This window comes from Equus asinus, chromosome 3, assembly GCF_041296235.1.
Source record: "Equus asinus isolate D_3611 breed Donkey chromosome 3, EquAss-T2T_v2, whole genome shotgun sequence".
NCBI lineage: Eukaryota > Metazoa > Chordata > Mammalia > Perissodactyla > Equidae > Equus > Equus asinus.
The window spans coordinates 108,533,878-108,553,513 of NC_091792.1; the positions used below are offsets into that span (position 1 = coordinate 108,533,878).

Consider the following 19,636-nt stretch of genomic DNA (forward strand, 5'->3'; position numbering starts at 1 on the left):
GAATGACTAAACAAAATAGGGGATATACATACTACGGAATATTATTTTCCAATAAAAAGGAATGAAGGTTGACATGTTACAACATGGATGAACTTTAAAAATGTTATGCTAAAATACAGGAGTAAGTCACAAAAGACCACATATTGCATGATTCCATTCATAAGAAATATTCAGAATAGACAAATCTAAAGACAGAAACTAGATTAATGGTTGAATGAGGCTTGAGGGTGGCAGAGAGATGAGGCAGTTCCACCTAAAGGGTAAAGGTTTATTGATAGATGATGAAAATGCTCTTCAATTGATTGTTGTAGTGGTTGCACAATTGTGTGAATATACTATGAACTATTGAACTGTATACTTTAAGGTTCAACAAGACTGCAGACACAATTGCATCTCACTTGCCACTTGTTCTTGACAATCTTCCAAATATAGCTGACTTACACATACAAGGGCATCACCTCTTAGCAGACAATAGTACTTTTAAGTTAAAACAGATATTAAACACATGCATACAAACAAAGTCATCTACTTTTTGCTTTTCCACTTGCTATCCAAAGCTCTGACTGTCCATATCATCTATTTACTTTGAGCTGTAGGAGTTATATTTTAACTTCCTGATTGATTTCTCCTTAAATTTAAGCCTGAGCAGCGGTACAAGGGATCAGCAATTTGAAAGGAAGCATTGCATTCCACCAACATGTCTCTGAAATGGATTTCACTTCTGCTGCTGCTACAGCTGAGTTGTTACTTTAGCCCTGGGAGTGCTGGAAAGGTGCTGGTGTGGCCCACAGAATACAGCCATTGGATCAATATGAAGAAAATCCTGGATGAACTTGTCCAGAGAGGTCACGAAGTGACTGTTCTGACAGCTTCAGCTTCCATTCTTGTTGATCCCAACAAACCATCTGATATTAAATTTGAGATTTATCCTGCATCTTCAACAAGACAAGAATTTGAGGATATTGTCAGGAAAATAATCAATGATTGGACGTATCTGACAAAAGAACCATTTTGGACACAGTTTTCACGACTGCAAGAAGTCCTTCAGGAATTTTCTGATTATTTTGAAAAGCTCTGTAAAGATGCAGTTTTGAACAAGAAACTTATAAGAAAATTACAAGAATCAAAGTTTGATCTCATTCTGGCAGATGCCGTTGGACCGTGTGGTGAGCTGTTTGCTGAGCTGCTGAAAATACCTTTCATGTACAGTCTCCGCTTCGTTCCAGGCCATAAAGTTGAAAAGTATAGTGGAGGACTTCCATTCCCACCGTCTTATGTACCTGCTGTTATGTCAGAATTAAGTGATCAGATGACATTCATGGAGAGGGTAAAAAATATGTTATATGTGCTTTATTTTGACTTTTGGCTCCAAACATTTAATGAGAAGCAGTGGAATCAGTTTTACAGTGAAGTACTAGGTAAGTCATGTGTTTGGGTGGTGCTTTGAAGTCCTAATTTTCCTAGTGCCTTGGAATGCGGGTTTGTATAAAGTCATAGGAATTTGTCTTTTATAAGTGCAATGTTGAAATAAAAATATAAAATATCTCTCAAACTCATAAATATTATGGAAACACTTAAATTATAGGGTTAGTTAGAATGCTGTGGTCCACTACTACTACAGGACCCTCCAGGAAATCATAAATTAAAAGTTAGAGCACTTAGGAGCTGTTAAGCAATCGCATATCATTTCTTGTCTGTTTGTTTGTAATAGGCTTTATTTCATAGAAGACTTTTAGGTCCTCAGCAATATTGAGTAGAGATTTTCCTTACGCCTTGCACCGTCACATGAATGCCTCCCTTATTATCAACATTCCCCACAAGAGAAGTAGATGTGTTACAGTTGACAAAACGATACTGACATACAATTATCATCTAAAGTCCATATTTTATATTAGGGTTCTATCTTGGTGTTGCACGTTCTTTGAGTTTAGACAAAATTATAATGTCACGTGTCCACCATTAAAATATCATAAGTGTAGTTTCACTGCCCTAAAAATACTCTGTGCTCTGCCTAATCATCCTCCACATCAATTTTACTGTAATTTATTTCATATTCAATACAAATGATTAGAAATTTCACTAAATATCTTGATCAAAAAAGACATAATATTGGGGCTGGCCCCGTGGCTGAGTGGTTAAGTTCGCGCGCACCGCTGCAGGCGGCCCAGTGTTTCGTTGGTTCGAATCCTGGGCACAGACATGGCACTGCTCATCAGACCACGCTGAAGCAGCATCCCACATGCCACAGCTAGAAGAACCCACAACGAAGAATACACAACTATGTACCGGGGGGGGCTTTGGGGAGAAAAAGGAAAAAATAAAATCTTTAAAAAAATAAATAATAAATAAATAAATAAATAAAAAGACATAGTATTGAGCAGTAATATATTTCTAGCACAACAGTCTATGGAGCCATGAGGTAATTATTTCCCCTTATTTAGTTTAGTTTCATTTAAAAAATAAACTATTTTGCTGTGTTACCTGAATGAGTATTACCCGAAGGAGTCCTTCACAATTGCTCTATCTCAAACACGTGAACATATAATTACAATTTTTAATGATTACATATTCCTTCACTAAGTACTTATAAAACATCTGTTTTAAAGGCCTAGAATTTTGTCAAAAGGTGGACATACAAGTTGCAAGCCATACTTTCTAAAAACAATGTCTCTACTTTACAGATAAAATGAGCCACTATTAAGGGTGAGCCCACCTATTTCCATACTTTATGAAAACTTTCCAGCTATTTTTTGTAAATACATTTATTTAATATGCAAAAATTTTTAAGCTCCTTATGTGAACCAAGTACCAGCGTGGCCATACTTTCAAAGCCTTAGTTTACTGGGGAAATCTAGGATCAAGGGAATAGCTTGCTAAATTGTAAAACTGGAGGGAGTGCTTCAGGGAAACAAGTGTCCATGGGTATGGTAGGGAGAATTGATGGAGCAGTTGAAATCACTGTTTACATTTGCATCAATTACTTTTGCAGCTTTACAGAAAAGAAAATTTAAATTTATTTCTTTAGCAGCTTAAGTTTAATAACTGTTTATGATTGTGAATTCACTGGTGTGATCTTACAGATGAAAGTCTCTTACGCTTTGTCATATATATAAACAACATATATGTATATTATATATATTCTCACACGTAATTGTATTGTGAAACCACACACAAGTTTCAACATCTTTGGCTATGTCATTGTTAGCTCTTTTCAGAAAATTACCTGGTATATTCACTTTAGAAAACTCTCATTTCCTTATTTTTATTTGCTTTTTTTCCTTCAGGAAGACCTACTACATTATTTGAGTTAATGAGAAAAGCTGAAATGTGGCTCGTTCGAAACTATTGGGATTTTGAATTTCCTCGCCCATTCTTACCACATTTTCAGTTTATTGGAGGATATCACTGCAAACCTGCCAAACCCCTGCCTAAGGTGACCTATTCCTGTTTGTGTGGTTGGTTTGCTTTGAATTTTCATTAGAACTGATTCTGTGTTGTTTATTTAGAATGTTTGATTACAGTGAGAGATATGGGAAGCTGTGTAAAGTGACCTACCACTTAGAAACTCATATATTTCAAAACCATTACAAGACTCCGAATTTCATTATCATGACTGAATAAAGTAATACACCTGAAAGACTTTGGGAATAGGGTCAGTTAAATTAAGGCCTCATTATTCATCACATAAAAACGTATCAGTCACTCTTTCAAAAATATTCTTTTTTTTTTTTCTGGCTGACAACGATTTGCCCTAACTAACATCTGTTGCCCAACATCCTCTGTTGGCATGTCATTTGCTGCCACAGCATGGCCACTCATGACAGATAAGTGGTGTAGGTCCGCACCTGGCAACCAAGACAGGTCCACCAAAGCGGAGTGTGCCGAACTTAACCACTAGGCCACCAGGGCTGGCCCTCAAAGAATATTCTTAAAGTGACTAGCATATTCCAGAGCTATGTGCTGGTATGCAGAGAAGCAGCGGAGACACAATTTTCCCCCATACATACCATACATTCTACTTGGAAACCTAGAATATAAACATGTAATAAAAACTGTGCAAAAAGTATTATAATAGGGAACGGCCACAATGCTAAAGAATATCCAGTGGGCATCATAGAACAACAATGATGAGAAGCAGAAAGTACACTCTTTGTATTGGAAAGGTTACATCATTAATTTCTAGAGAGAAAAGAACTAATGATGAATTTCAAACAGAAGGACTGAATCAAAAAAGAGGATGAGTATGCAGTTTTGACAACATATACTGGAAACTTTCGGCTCTTCTACATTTCCTTTTTCTTGGTATGAGTGTGTACTGAGCCATAAGGAATTATTCCAGGACTGAGAGTAGTAAATTGATTCTAAATAGGCAAGAATGTGGGAATACAAGTCAGAATAATTCTGAAACAATTCCAGGCAAGAGGGTGACCAGCTTTCTGCTGCAGAAAGCCTGCTGTATCTCTCCCACTGTGGGCCAGCTGCTCCCTGGAGAACTCTGGGAGGTGATGATGAAGGCCCCTCCCAGCCAGTTACACAAAGTACGTTCTACTAGGACATCCAGTTTACAATATGATTTCATGGCCAAAGGTGTCATACATAAACAAACCAGAAATATGGTCAATCAAATAAGTAATATGCATGTATATTTCTGGATTATAAATAGGAATCTTAGGGCTATTTCATGGAAAATCCAAACAGTAATATCAGATTCATTTTTCTGATGAGTCTGAGATTACTCATCAGCATTCTCCAGCCTTTAAAGAGAGAATTTAGGGGGAGCTCGGGAAATACGAAGTTTAGATGAGGTATAAATTATTATAGAGCTGTGAGGAAAAAGATGTAAAGTCACCGCACTCATACAAAATTTTCATAGTGCTCATAGTCAGAGACAGTAAATACTAATGACTAAACTAAAATAATTCCTCAGAAAACCTGTGTGGCATAAACACAAATGATTTAGTAGAACTATAACAGTAAAGAATCAAAGGTGAGTCAAGATCTTGCTGTGTGGCCTCCTTCCAAGAGTCTATGTTAGTAATTAATGACAGTGTAAATGAAGAGACTAGGCATAATATTGTCTGCACTACTGTATATTGGCTCTATTTCACTTCTTTCTTACACACAGACACACACACACACATTTGTACAGATATACATAATAAAGGAAATTAATCTCATATCAATTGTATCATGGCAAAGGAACTGAAAGATTAGATCTGTTATACAAAGTCACTGAGGAAAACAGAATGGAGGTTCCTCAAAACATTAAAAGTAGAATTACCATAAGGCCCATCAGTTCCACTTCTGACTATGTATCAAATGCAATTGACATTAGGATCCCACTGAGATATATACACAGCCATCTGCATAGCAGCATTATTCACAAGAGTCAAAATGCAGAAGCAACCCAAGTGTCCATCAACAGATGAATTAATAAACAAAATGTGGAATTTACAGACAATGGAATATTACTCAGCCTTAAAATTGAAGGAAATTCTAACACATGCTGCAACAGTAGTGAACCTTAATGACACTATTCTAAGTGATATGGGACATTCACAAAATGACAAATACCATATGATTCACTTATATAAATTATCTAGACTAGCCAAATTCATAGAAGCAGAAAGTAGAATGACAGTTGCCAGGGAATTATTGTATAATGGGTATAGTTTCAATTTGCAAGGTGAAAAGTTCTGAATATTGGTTGTACAACAATGAGAAGGTACATACTACTGAACTATTCACATAGGAATGGTAAAGATGGTAACTTTTACATTATGTATGCTTTACCACAATTAAAAATAATCAGGGGCTGGCCAAGTAGCACAGCAGTTAAGTTCGCATGTTCTGCTTCTCGGCGGCCTGGGGTTCCCTGGTTCAGATCCTGGGTGCGGACATGGCACCACTTGGCATGCCATGCTGTGATAGGGGTCCCACGTATAAAGTAGAGGAAGATGGACACGGATGTTAGCTCAGGGCCAGGCTTCCTCAGCAAAAAAGAGGAGGACTGGCAGTAGTTAACTGAGGGCTAATCTTCTTCAAGGAAAAAAAAATCAGGCACTATACTAGTAATTCCTGATAGTAGATGATTTTCTCTCCTTATTTGTTTGCAGCAATCCTTTCAATAATGTTTATGTTGCTGTTGTTCTTTGGTGATGGAGTAAATTATTTCTTCACAGGAATTGGAAGAATTTGCTCAGAGCTCTGGAGAAAACGGTATTGTGGTATTTAGTCTGGGGTCAATGATCAGCAACATGACAGAAGAAAGAGCCAATGTGATTGCATCAGCCCTTGCCCAGATTCCACAAAAGGTTAGATAAAGTACCTTATACTGGACAGCTATTTAATTTATCTGTCATATTTTGAAAAGGGTGTGATTACAGAAATTTCCTACAGGAAAGGTAAACTACACTGTACTATGATAGATCCAATTTATGTCAAAAATGAGTGTAAAAGCGAAAGTATACATGGCAGGTGTCAACAGTGCAGAGGATGATTTTGATTGACAATAATTTTGCCATTAACATTGGTATCAGATTAAACGTATTTAACAGATGCAGCATGAAGTTTGGGTATTATAATGATATTGCGGGCAGGTACACCTATCATCAAATTCTGCTCTGTCATTTGCTCCTTTTCCTTGTAAGATTCCTCAGGGCACTGTGTATGTTACAGATGTTCTCAGACAGGAGTCAGGGGCTGTCCCCTGGTGTGACAGTTAAGTTCAGAGTGATCAGCCTCAGTAGCCCAGGGCTGCAGATTTAGATCCTGGGCATGGACATACACCACTAGTCAGCCATGCTGTGGTGGTGACCCACATACAAAATAGAGGAAGACTGGCACAGATGTAGCTCAGAGTTAATCTTCTTCAGCAAAAAAAAAAAAAAAAATAGAAAGAAAGAAAGGAGGTAAATTTTAACACTAACATTAAACAAGAAATGATAACAGTCTAAAAGGCATCCTGAAGTTTAGGTTTGCCAGGCAATCCAGGCCTCATTTACTTCCCTTCAATTTCAGAAAAGCCCTATTCAATGTGCTGTTCAGGGTGCTATGAAAAGAAAGGATAGCCAAGGCTCACCAACCTGCATCCAGGTTCCTATCCAGCTACGATGATTTAACGAGAGACAATAAACAACTGGAAAACAAGAAAGAGAAAAAAATGTCCTTGTGCATCAGGTCCCTGCTAAAGTTTGAAACAGGGAAACAAAAGAAATCATGGAGATGGGTCAGCCCTTAAGGTGACCTTGTGTTTTACAAACTATGGATCTGCAAGGACCTTGCTTCTAATCCATCTGAATAATAAATCCTCTCAATTGAAGAAGGAGGAGGGAATCTAAAAAGGAGCCAATTAGAAGCCAGGCTAGCATAAGAAAGTTTCTGATGTTTTCTTCTTGGTAAAATACGGCAGTAAATTATTTCTAATATATAGAACATACTTGAGTCTCTCAGTGTATTTGTGAACTACTTTTTAGTTTCCTGTTACAGCTTTCTGCTTATCATTTATGCAAATTTTCTGAGAACTGAAGTTGCTTTAAGACTCACATAGCAAATAGATGTTAACCACTGGTAATTTAAAATCTGGCTTATGAGGGTTGCTGAGGAATTGCAAAATCTTCAACTAATTTTGGTACTGGGCTTGGAAATGGCTTGGCTATAAGAAACCATATTGATCAATACTGTCAAGGTTGGAATGCATCCTGAAAGTGTTAACAGTCAGTTGAGTAAAATTTAGCACCATCATGATATTCAATTTTTTTCAACAGCAATACTCTTATATATGAAGTACTAAGAGGCTCTTCCTTTCAACATGTAAAGAATTTTCAAACCTAGCAATAGTGATAATACTATGGATTCACGTAAAAGATTACTACTTGAAATTTTTCTTGGAAGTATTGGGATTAATAATTAGTAAACTTAAACATACTTAGCAAGTAGAAATTATTTGTTATTAAAAATAAATAGTTAAAAATCAGAATTATTCTTCTCACAAATAGCTGAATGCACACATTTCACGTTTGGCAAATCGAAAGACGTAAAACTCTAATGATATAACTTATAGGACAAGTGCATATAAATAAATCACTTCTGCCAACCATCAAAAAGAAATAAGCAAGCTAATATTAAATTTGGCAGCTGAGAGCTAATATAATAGTTAAATTAGTAGATTATTCATGATTTGCCTTTTTTTTGCACTAAAATTAAAATGACTGCCTAAAAAAATTTTATGTGCTTGAATTGGTGATTGAAAATCTCATTTGTCTAGTCCAAGTGTGAAACATCATGATTGCAATCAAACTTGACTGAATATAAAATAAGTACGTGAAACATGAGAATTCCTATTATATCCGTGTTTTATTGGTTCTCATTACTTAGCATCTCTTCCCTCATTTCTTCATCTGTCATGATGAATAGATTTAAATAGAGGCCTCCCAATCTATTTAGATTCTAATGTGCTATACTTTGAAGTTTGACTCGTGGAATAAGGCATTTTCTTTATTCTAACAGGTTATATGGAGATTTGATGGCAAGAAACCAGATACCTTAGGGCCAAATACTCGGCTCTATGAGTGGATCCCCCAGAATGACCTTCTCGGTAAGATTCTGGAAAGCAAACACTATAATGAGAGTAACTCAAATCAGATGATAACAGTTCAGCATGAGATGAGTTTATTGAACATTTATTATTGGGAAGCTCAAAATTAAAAACTAACTTTCTCATATTTATTTCGCAGTCATAGGGGGAAAGGATAACTGTAACCTTTCCTTCCTCTGATTCCTGCACCACCACAATCAACTTCCTGCTGCCTTGATATGATACTTATCAGATTCAGTGACTTCATTATTTCATTAAGAGAATATATTCTAACATATCCCGTCCCCCCTTTTTTTCCAACTCATTGTTTTGTTTATCCAGCATGTTCTCTTTCAATTTTGTCCACCTGGCCATCACGTATTCCCTTTTCATTTCTGAAGACATACACTAATCTTCTCTGTAGACTTCAATTATCTCTACAGCAGCTTTAGATTTGGCTTCCTATGACCTCTGAAAGGCATTTTAATATAGTTTCATGTATATAATAATGTGTTATCTAGAATAAAGTGCCTCTTTCAGTGTCTTATATTGCCCCACTCTCATTTTATTCTAAGACTTATACTTAATGGTTTGCTGAAATTCACCCTATCATAGGACATCCAAAAACCAAAGCCTTTATAACTCATGGTGGAGCCAATGGCATCTATGAGGCGATCTACCATGGGATCCCTATGGTGGGCATTCCTTTGTTTGCGGATCAACCTGATAATGTTGTTCACGTGAAGACCAAGGGAGCAGCTGTTAGACTGGACTTCACTACAATGTCAAGTACAGATTTGCTCCATGCATTGAAGAGAGTCATTAATGACCCATCGTAAGTATCACTATTTTCTTAATATGTAGTATTTACAGATAGATCCTTTTGCCAATGACGAGTATGAGTTTCATCTCTTTTTAAGAGGCTAATTATAAAATTATTAATGACTTAACCAATCTTAAAGCTACCTTTGTTTTCACCCTGACATTTATTTCAAAGTTGTATCTTAACCCCATAAATTTAATAGGTAACCAATTGGGACAACAGTTTTCTCCTCAAATAGTGTAACATTACATAGTTAATTGTAAGAAGGACACATTTCTTATGATATGACATCCAAGAAGATAAGAATGATGAACAAGAAATATCATAAATTCTTTCATTTCAGTAGTTAACATCTCTGAAACTATAAATTTCTTTATGTCAAAAATTGATTTTATCACTTTAGCAGATTTTATAATGAGATATAATTTACATACTTATAAAATAAACCCTTAAAACTATAAAATTCAAATATATGGAGTACATTTACAGAGCTATGAAGTCATCATAATGATATAAATTTAGGAAATTTTCATCACCACAAAAGCAAATGTGACATGCATTAGAAGTCACTTCCTATTGCCCCCTGCCTAAGCAACCATTAATCAATTCTCTGTCTCTATAGATTAGACCTCCTGGACATTTCATATACATGGAAACATATCATATACGGTCTTTTGCAACTGGCTTCTTTCACATAGGATAATGTTTTTGACTTTATTCCCTGTCATAGCTTTGTATTGCTGAGTAATATTCTATGATAAGGACATAGCACATTTTATTTACCAACTCATCAGTTCATGGCTATTTTCATTGTTCCTTGTTTGGCTATTAGGAATATTGCTATATGTGCTTTTGTGTAAACATATATAAGGATATCACTACTTACAGTAAATCTAAACAGACTAAATCATTTAAAGACAAAGATAGTGAGAATGGATTTTAAAAACTGACTTCACATCATATTTACAAGACATCCATAAATAGAAGAGTACAAGAAAATTGTAAGTACAAAGGTAATAAAATATCTTTTTCAACAATAGCTATAGAAAGATGTAAAGCTATACTAATATCAGACACAGTAGAACAGAAACACTTCTAAAATAAAAATAAATAATTCATAATGATAAATAGGTTAATCCTTCAAAATAATGCAAATGATTAATTAGAAATACTTACCAGTAAATCCTCAAAATACACAAAGTAAAAGTAGACAAGAAGATAAAACAGATGGGGAGTGTATCAAGATGGTGACATAGGCAAACTCTGAACTGAACTCCTTGCCACAAACACAAACAAGATACAACGATTTTTGGAACAACTACCCATGAGAGATAACTGAAAAATGGGTAAAAATAACTGCCACAACAAAAGAAAGTACTGATTGAGGCAGAAATTCCTGTCTGGAGAGAAAAAAAACACCTTTGCAAGCCATGGAGTTTCACAGCAATCTGGCCTGGAACAATCATACGTTATGCACCCTTCGCTGGAGGAGTAGGGGACCTGAGTAGGGGAGTATTGCAACTATAAGCATCCTTCAGACTTAGCACAACTGAGACAAGTCTCATAATATCTGGCTTTGCTGGCTTTTAACTTGAAGGAAGAATACCCCTAGGAAAGCTATCCTACATAAGCGGAAAAAAGCCAGCTCTTAAAGGGCCCATGCACAAATTTACCCATTGTGGAAAGCAACATAAATCACAAGAAAGAAAGGTGAACAATCGTTTGGTGAAAAGACACTCAGCTGATAGGCTCTGGGTTCATCCCAGTGAGATGTGAGTACTCTCAAGGAACTGAGAAATTGGAGGCAGGCATTATTGTGATGTAGTAGATGTGTGCTGACACAGATGCTGGCAGATGCCATTGGAGTTCTTCCTGTGGCCTGTTAGCCCAGGGTCTGCACCACCACCTAGAGGGAAAGTTTAATCCATCTCAGACAGTGCAGGTAGCCCTCCCTAGGGACTGGCCCCACCCAAAGCAAGCCTTTGAGCAACTTTTCCACTTGCGTTGACTGGGTGCCTGGATCCTCTGCAGACAGGTGAGTGGGTCTCCCTCTGTGGCACAGGGCATGTGGGAAGAGCCAGTGTAGGGTGATGGTGATGTGTGTGGAGGCCTCTGCACTGGTGCTACTCAGTCAGTTCCAGGGAGTCAAGAAGTTTGCAAGGGCCAGGACTGTGATGACAGTGGGTGCAGACCTGTCAGCCCTGGGCCTTATTGGCAGCTGAAGAGCTGTGCTTCTCAAAAAGCCAGATGGATGATCTGCCTCACCTTCCAATGCCTGAAACAACTGGAGACACTCATGGCTGTGGCCAGCCCCACTAAGCTGCAATCCCAAGAGAACTGACAACAGCCTTACAGGTGGGAGGCCTAGAGCAATTGTAAGACCCTGAGCCTCACAACCAGCCATGATGATGGCCTACTCACTTAAGAGAAAAACTCCAACAGGAATATGCCATTAGACTTTGCAGCAAACTGTGCTGAGTCTCTCCAAATATAATAAACTGATTGAAGGGTCCATAGCAGCCACATGCAGCATAGCACAACAATCAGCTGATCAGGGGAACAATCTAGACTCCCTGGGCATGTGCAGCAACAGCAACACTGACACAACAGAAACACACATGTAGCCCACACAGTGGTCACTCCTGGAACATTTGGAACTGGTGATGAGAGGCAAGCACACTGTTGGACCTTCAAAGCTATCTCTGACACAAGGTCATCTTCAAGATCAGGGGACATAGGTGACCCACCTAAGACATAGATATAAACACAGAGAATGAGGCAAAAGAAGAGGCAAAGGAATACATTCCAAGCAAGGGAACAGGATAAAACTCCAGGAAAGGAAAAAAGTGAAACAGAAATAAACAATCTATCTGACAAAGAGTTCAAACAAAATGTCATAAAGGTGCTCACTGATCTTGGGAGAAGAATGGATGAACACAGTGAGATCATCAGCAAAGGACTGGGAAACATAAAATAGAACTAATCAGAAATGAAGAATACAATACTGGAAATGAAAAATTCACTAAATGGTCTCAATAGCACAGTGGACGATACAGAAGAATGGATCAGTGAACTGGATGGAAGACTAGAGAAAATCACCCAAGCTGAAGAGATAAAAGACAAAAGAACTAAAAACAATGAGAACACTCTAAGGGAAGTCTGGGACAACATCAAGTGCACTAACATTCATATTTTAGGTGTCCCAGAAGGGGAAGAGAGAGACAAAGGGGCAGAGAATCTATTTGAAGAAATAATAGCTTAAAACTTAACTAACCTAAGGGAGAAAACAGACATCCAAGTAAAGGAAGCACAAGGAGCACCAAATTAGATAAACCCAAAGAGGTCCACACCGAGACACATTATAATTAAAATGTCAAGAATTATAGATAAAGAGGGAATCCTAAAAATCACAAGAGAAAGGCATCAAGTGACATACAAAGGAAATCCCTTAAGGCTATCAGCTGATTTCTCAGCAGAAACCTTAGAGGCTAGAGGGGAGTGGCACAATATATTTAATGTGTTGAAAGGAGAAAATCAACAGTCAAGAATATTCTACCTGGCCAGGTTATCATTCAGAATGGAAAGAGACAGAAAGATTTTCACAGAGAAGCAAATATTAAAGGAGTTTATCACCAAGAAATCAGTCTTAAAAGAAATATCAAAAGGACTTATTTAAATGGTAAAGAGAAACTCAACAATAGGAATGAGAAAATTAAAAGAAAAAAGCAATAAAATCACTGGTAAAGGCAAAACTACAGTAAAGGTAGTAGATCAATGCCGTATGAAGATAATATGAAGGTCAAAAGACAAAAGGTATGATTTCAACTATTTCAATGATAAAAGGGTAATAGATACACATACAGAAAAGATGAGGTTAGATATTATATCAAAAACATAAAAAGTGGGAGGAGAGAATTAAGGGAGTAGAGCTTATAGAAGGAGATCAAACTAAAGAGATCATCAATTCAATATAGATTTCTATATACGTAGATTATTATGTATGAGCTTCATGGTAATCACAAACCAGAAATCCATAGTGAATACTCAAATAATTCAAAGAAATTAACCCAAACACAATACTAAAGAAAGCCATGAAACCACAAGGGAAGAGTCAAGAGAAGAAGAGAGGAACAGAGAAGATCTACTAAAACACTCAGAAGAAAAGTAACAAAATGGCAATAAGTACATACCTATCCATAGATACTTTAAATGTCAATGGACTAAATACTGCAATCAAAAGGCACAGGATGGCCAAATGGATAAAAAACATGAGTCATATATGCTGCATACAGGAGACATACTTCAAACCTAACGATAGTCAAAAACTGCAAGTGAAGGGATGGAAAAGATACTCCAAGAAATTTCAATGAAAAGAAAGCTGGGTAGCAATACTTATATGAGACAAAATGGACTTTAAAACAAAAAAATGCAACAAGAGACAAAGAAGGGAAGTACATAATGATAAAGTGAACAATCCAAGAAGAAGACATAACACTTGTGAATATCTATGCACCCAACCTAGGAGCACCTAAATATATAAAGCAATTATTAACAGACATTAAAGGAGAAATAGACAGCAATACAAGAATCTTAGGGTACTTTATCACTCTGCTGACACCAATGGATAGATAACCCAAACAGAAAATCAGTAAAGAAATAGTGGCCTTAAAGGACGTATTAAACCAGATGGACTTAGTAGATATACATAGAACATTAAATCCAAAAACCATAGAACACACATTCTTTCCAAATGTGCATGAACATTTTTGAGGATTGATCACATATTAGGCCACAAACTAGTCCCAATAAATTTAAGAAGATTGAAATAATACCCAGCATCTTTTCAGACCACAAAGGTATATAACTAGAGATCAACTACAGGAAGAAATTAAGAAAAGACACAAATATGTCGAGATTAAACAAGATGTGACTGAACAATGACTGGATAAGTGGAGAAATCAAAAAATACCTGGAGACAAATGGGAATGAAATTACAAAGTGCCAAAATCTATGGGGTACACCAAAGGCTGTTCTAAGAGGGGAGATTATAGCAATGAAGGACTCCACAACAAAGAAGAAAAATCCTAAATAAACAATCTAACTCTAGAACTAAAGGAACTGGAAAAGGAAGAACAAACAAAGCCCCAAATCAATAGAAGGATGGAAATAATAAAAACCAGAGCACAAATAAATGAAATAGAGACTAAAAAAGAATAGAAAAAAATCAATGAAACAGAGCTGGTGTTTGAAAAGATAAAGAAAATTGACAAACCTTTAGCTCGACTTAACAAGAAAAATACAGAGAAGGCTCAAATAAATCGAATCAGAAATTAAAGAGGAGAAATTACAACAGACACCTCAGAAACACAAAAGACTATATGAGAATATTACAAAAAGCTATATGACAACAAATTAGATAATCCAGAAGGAATAGATAAATTCTTAGAATCATATAACTTTCCAAAACAGAATCAAGAAGAAATAGAGGATTTGAATAGAACAATCTCCAGTAAGCTGATCAAAGAGTAACCAAAAACCTCCCAAAAAATAAATGCCTAGGACCAGACAGTTTCTCTGGTGAATTCTACCAAACATGCAAAGAAGACTTAATACCTATCCTTCTCAAACTCTTCCAAAAGTTGAAGAGGAAGGGAGGGTTCCTAACTCATTCTACAAAGCCAACATTATCCTGATACCAAAACCAGACTAGGAAACACAAAAAGGAAAATTACAGGCCCTTATCACTGATGAACCTCAATGCAAACATCCTCAACAAAATACTACCAAATCGATTCCAACACATTAAAAAGATCGTACACCATGATCAAGCGGGATTTATTCCAGGGATTTATGCAGGGATGGTTCAACATTCACAAATCAATCAACATGATACACCACATCACAAAATGAGAAATAAAAATCACACAATCGTCTCAATAGAGGCTGAGAAAGCATTCATCAAGATGCAGCATCCATTTGTGATAAAATCTCTCAATAAAATGGATATAGAAGGAAAGTACCTCAAAACAATAAAGGCCACATTTGACAAGTGCACAACTACAATCATTCTCAATGGAGAAAAACTGAAAACTATCCCTCTAAGAACAAGAACCAGACAAGGATGCCCACTTTCACCAATTTTATTTAACATGCTATTGGAAGTGTTAGCCAGAGTAATCAGGCAACAAAAAGAAAAGGAATCAAAATCAGGAAGAACTGAAACTGTCACTATTTTCAGATGACATGATTTTATATATAGAAAACCCTAAAGAATGCACTGAACAACTTTTAAAAATAATAAATGAATATGGTTAAGCTGCAGGATACAAAATCAACATACAAAAATCAGTTGCATTTCTATACACTAACAAGGAATTAGCAGAAAGAAAAATTCAAACTTCAATCCCATTTCCAATTGCAACAAATATAATAAAATATGTACGAATAATCCTAACCAAAGAGGTGAAAGATCTGTACACTGAAAACTATAAAACATTGTTGAAAGACATGGAGGAAGATACAAAGAAATGGAAAGATATTCTGTGCACTTGGACTAGAAGAATTATCATAGCTAAAAATATGTATATTTCCTAAAGCAATCTAGAGATTCAGTACAATACTTATCAAAGTTCCAACAACATTTTTCACAGGAATAGAACAAAGAATCCTAAAATGTATATGGAAGAACAAAAGACCCAAAATAGCCAAAGGAATCTCTAGAAAAAATAACAACTCTAGAAGTATCACATTCCAGATTTTAAAACATACTATAAAGCTATAGCAACCAAAAGAGCATGGTACAGGCACAAAAACAGAGACACAGATCAATGGAACAGAATCAGGAAGCCCAGATAGAAACCCATACATCTATACACAGCTAATTTTCAACAAGCGAGCCAAGAACATGCAATGGAGAAATGAAGGTCTCCTCAATAAATGGTGCTGGGAAAACTGGATAGCCACATGCAAGAGAATGAAACTAGACCACTACCTTCACCACACACAAAAATTAACTCAAAAAGGATTAAAGACTTGAATGCAACACCTGGAACCATTAAACTTCTGGAAGAAAAGTTAGGCAGTATGCTCTTTGACATCAGTCTTATTAGCAGCATATTTTCAAGTACCATGTGTGACTGGGTAAGGGAAACAATAGAAAAAATAGGCACATGGGACTACATTCAGTTGAAAACCTTGTGCACAGCAAAGGAAAACAACAAAAAACCAAAAAGACAACCTAACAACTGGGAGAAGATGTTTGCAAACCATATATCTGATAAGAGGATAATATCCAAAATATATAAAGAACTTACAGATCTCAACAACAAAAAAACTAAGAACCCAATTAAAAAACGGGCAAAAGATCTCAACAGACATCTCCCCAAAGAAGATATACAGATGGCCAACAGACACATGAAAAGGCAGTCGACATCACTAACTACTAGGGAAATGCAAACCAAAACCAGAATGAGACATCATCTCACTTCCATCAGAATGGCTATAATTAGCAAGACAGGAAACAATAAGTGTTGGAGCTGATGTGGAGAGAAGGGAACCCTCATACTCTGCTGGTGGGAGTGAAAACTGATATAGCCAGTATGGAGAGTCCTCAAAACTTTAAAAATAGATATACCATAAGATCCAGCTGTTCTACTGTTGGGTGTTTACCCAAATAACATGAAAACACAAATACATAAAGTTATATGAACCCCTATGTTCATCGCAGCACTATTCACAACAGCCAAGACTTGGAAACAACCTAGGAGCCCATCAAGGGATGAATGGAAAATAAAAGATGTCATAGATATAGACAATGGAATACTACTCAGCCATAAGAAATGATGAAATCTGGTCATTTGTAACAACATGGATGGACCTTGAGGGCAATATGCTAAATGAAATAAGTCCAGAGGAAAAACCCCAAAAATGTGTGATCTCATTCATAAGAAGAAGACAAAAACAATGACGAACAATCACATAGAAACAGAGATTGGATGGGTGGTCACCAGTCGGGAAGGGGAGATGGAGGAGAGCAAAAGGGGTGATTAGGCACTTGTGTGTGGTGATGGATTGTAATTAGTCTTTGGGTGGTGAACAGGATGTAATCTATACAGAAATCGAAATATATAATGAGGTAAACCTGAAATTTATAAATGTAAATCACTGTTAGAGCAATAAGTAAAGAGTAAAAATCCAAAAACAAATACACCAAACTATAGACATACTAGGGTGTTTTTAAAGACCTTTTTCTATAATATAGTAAAAGATAACAAAATAAATAATTACATAAAAGATTTGAAGAACGTAAATTGAAAAAGTGACCTATTTGATATATGTATAACAATGGAGAAAACACATTTTAAACAGCATATAGAATAATTAATGGAATGGACAATCATGCTGGGGTGAAACTAAGACTTAGTAGTTGAAATTTTTCAAATTATAAAGAGTATATTGTCTGGCCAGACAAGAATTAAGTTAGAAATCATCAAAAAGGAAAAGAAAGAACTAAAAAGATCACTAAATTTTGAATATTAAGAAATACATTTCTAAATAATTCAGAATCAACAAAGAAATCATAATCATTCATGCACCATCTTCTCAGCAATTCCCTTCTAGGAATTATCCAACAGAAATGTATAAATATTTAAACCAAAACACATTTAAAAAATATTTATATCAGCATTAGTAGAAATGGCCAAAATATTATTAATAATCCACATGTCCATGGATAACTATGAAGACATAATCTATGGCATTGTCAGACATTGGATACTATACAGTAGTGGAATTCAATAACTGCTACAGAAAGGACAAAAACAAATGAATGATACTATCTAATTCCAATATATGACACAGAAAAACCAATCTATGCTATTAAAAATAATGATAGCAGTTAAGTTGTAGAAGAGATTAGTGAGTAAACAGTAGAAGAAAAAGATGAGCTTCTAGTAGCTTGTGGTATCCGATACCAATATGTAGGTTGTAGGTACATTTAGAATTCACTTCAGGATGATTTTCCAGCTGATAGTGAAATTTTGAGCTCTTCGCTTAGGATATGTGTGTTATTCTTCTGTATTTTTAACTTAAATTAAAGTATATTTTACAAAATGTATTTAGAAATCTAGAATTCAAATAGAAAAAAAAGAAAAATATGGAAGACATGCCTAGGGCTGCTATTAGGGTGGCCAGGAAGAGCCTGTCTGAGATGTGGCACTAAAGCTAATGCCTCCCTCAAAAGTAGGAAGCAAGCCTTGGGGTGTCGCAGAGAAGAGTGCTCGAGGACAGGGAGAGAGGGGACACAAAGTGCAAAGATTCTGAGGTGGGAACACAGCTCAATGGCACAATTCCTCTTTAAAAACTTCAAGAGCATCATCCTAAAATTGCATTCGTCTTCTGACTTAGAGCCCTCAGAATGGCTTCTATCATTATGCCTGCTAGAAAAGATTTAACTTTCCCACGTTATCTAGATCTTCAGTTTTTAAAATATTCGTCATCAGAAAATTGCAATTTAAAAACAAAACTGTCGATGAAGTTTCAAGAAAAATATAATTCTTCCGCAACTCTCTGACGTTTATTTTGAACCTTGTGTATGGCACTTCAAAAGCTTTTCATGGGAATGATACGCTTCAGCAAATTAACTTCCTTTCAATGTTGCTATCTTTGTGTTTCTCCTTTAGATATAAAGAGAATGCTATGAAATTATCAAGAATTCAACATGATCAGCCAATGAAGCCTCTAGATCGAGCAGTCTTCTGGATCGAGTTTGTCATGCGCCACAAAGGAGCCAAACACTTGAGGCCAGCCTCCCATGACCTCAACTGGTTCCAGTACCACTCTTTGGATGTGATTGGGTTCCTGCTGGCCTGTGTGGCGACTCCTGTATTTGTCATCTCAAAATGTCTGGTGTATTGCTGGAAGTTTGCTAAAAGAGGAAAGAAGGAAAAAAGGGAGTAGTTGTACCTGAGACCTGAAGCTGGTATGCCTCACAGATGGGACTCCCCCAGTTAATTCCAGCAAGTAGTTGTGATGTAAAAGTTCCGTCCTCTTATGACAAACCGAACTTTCATAATTTAGCTTCTGAGATCAAAATTTGTTTTCAAGTGATTACTACCTGTTTAAGAGTTAGAAATATGTCATGCTAAAGCAAAGCAGAGGCAAAAGTTAAATAAAAAGACTCTATGGGATATTGACCTTAATTACTCTAATACAAAAGCTATACCAAAAGAAGATTCTTG

General features: G+C 36.2%; 1 protein-coding gene across 2 annotated transcripts; it reads left to right on the plus strand.

Annotated features, from left to right (window-relative positions):
- The first annotated feature begins 645 nt into the window (after positions 1-645).
- Positions 646-19,628, plus strand: LOC106843231 (UDP-glucuronosyltransferase 2B4-like). 2 transcript variants are annotated; one of them, XM_014860184.3, is made up of 6 exons: positions 647-1,418; positions 3,285-3,433; positions 6,183-6,314; positions 8,509-8,596; positions 9,191-9,410; positions 19,079-19,628. In XM_014860184.3, exons 1-6 carry the CDS (start codon positions 698-700, stop codon positions 19,353-19,355), a joined length of 1,587 nt encoding a protein of 528 aa, XP_014715670.3. In that variant the 5' UTR covers positions 647-697; the 3' UTR covers positions 19,356-19,628. The 2 variants fall into 2 exon arrangements, with proteins under 2 accessions (XP_070361828.1, XP_014715670.3); XM_070505727.1 differs by lacking the exons at positions 9,191-9,410; positions 19,079-19,628 and adding an exon at positions 8,736-9,005 and having other exon boundaries at positions 646-1,418.
- Positions 19,629-19,636: the final 8 nt, after the last annotated feature.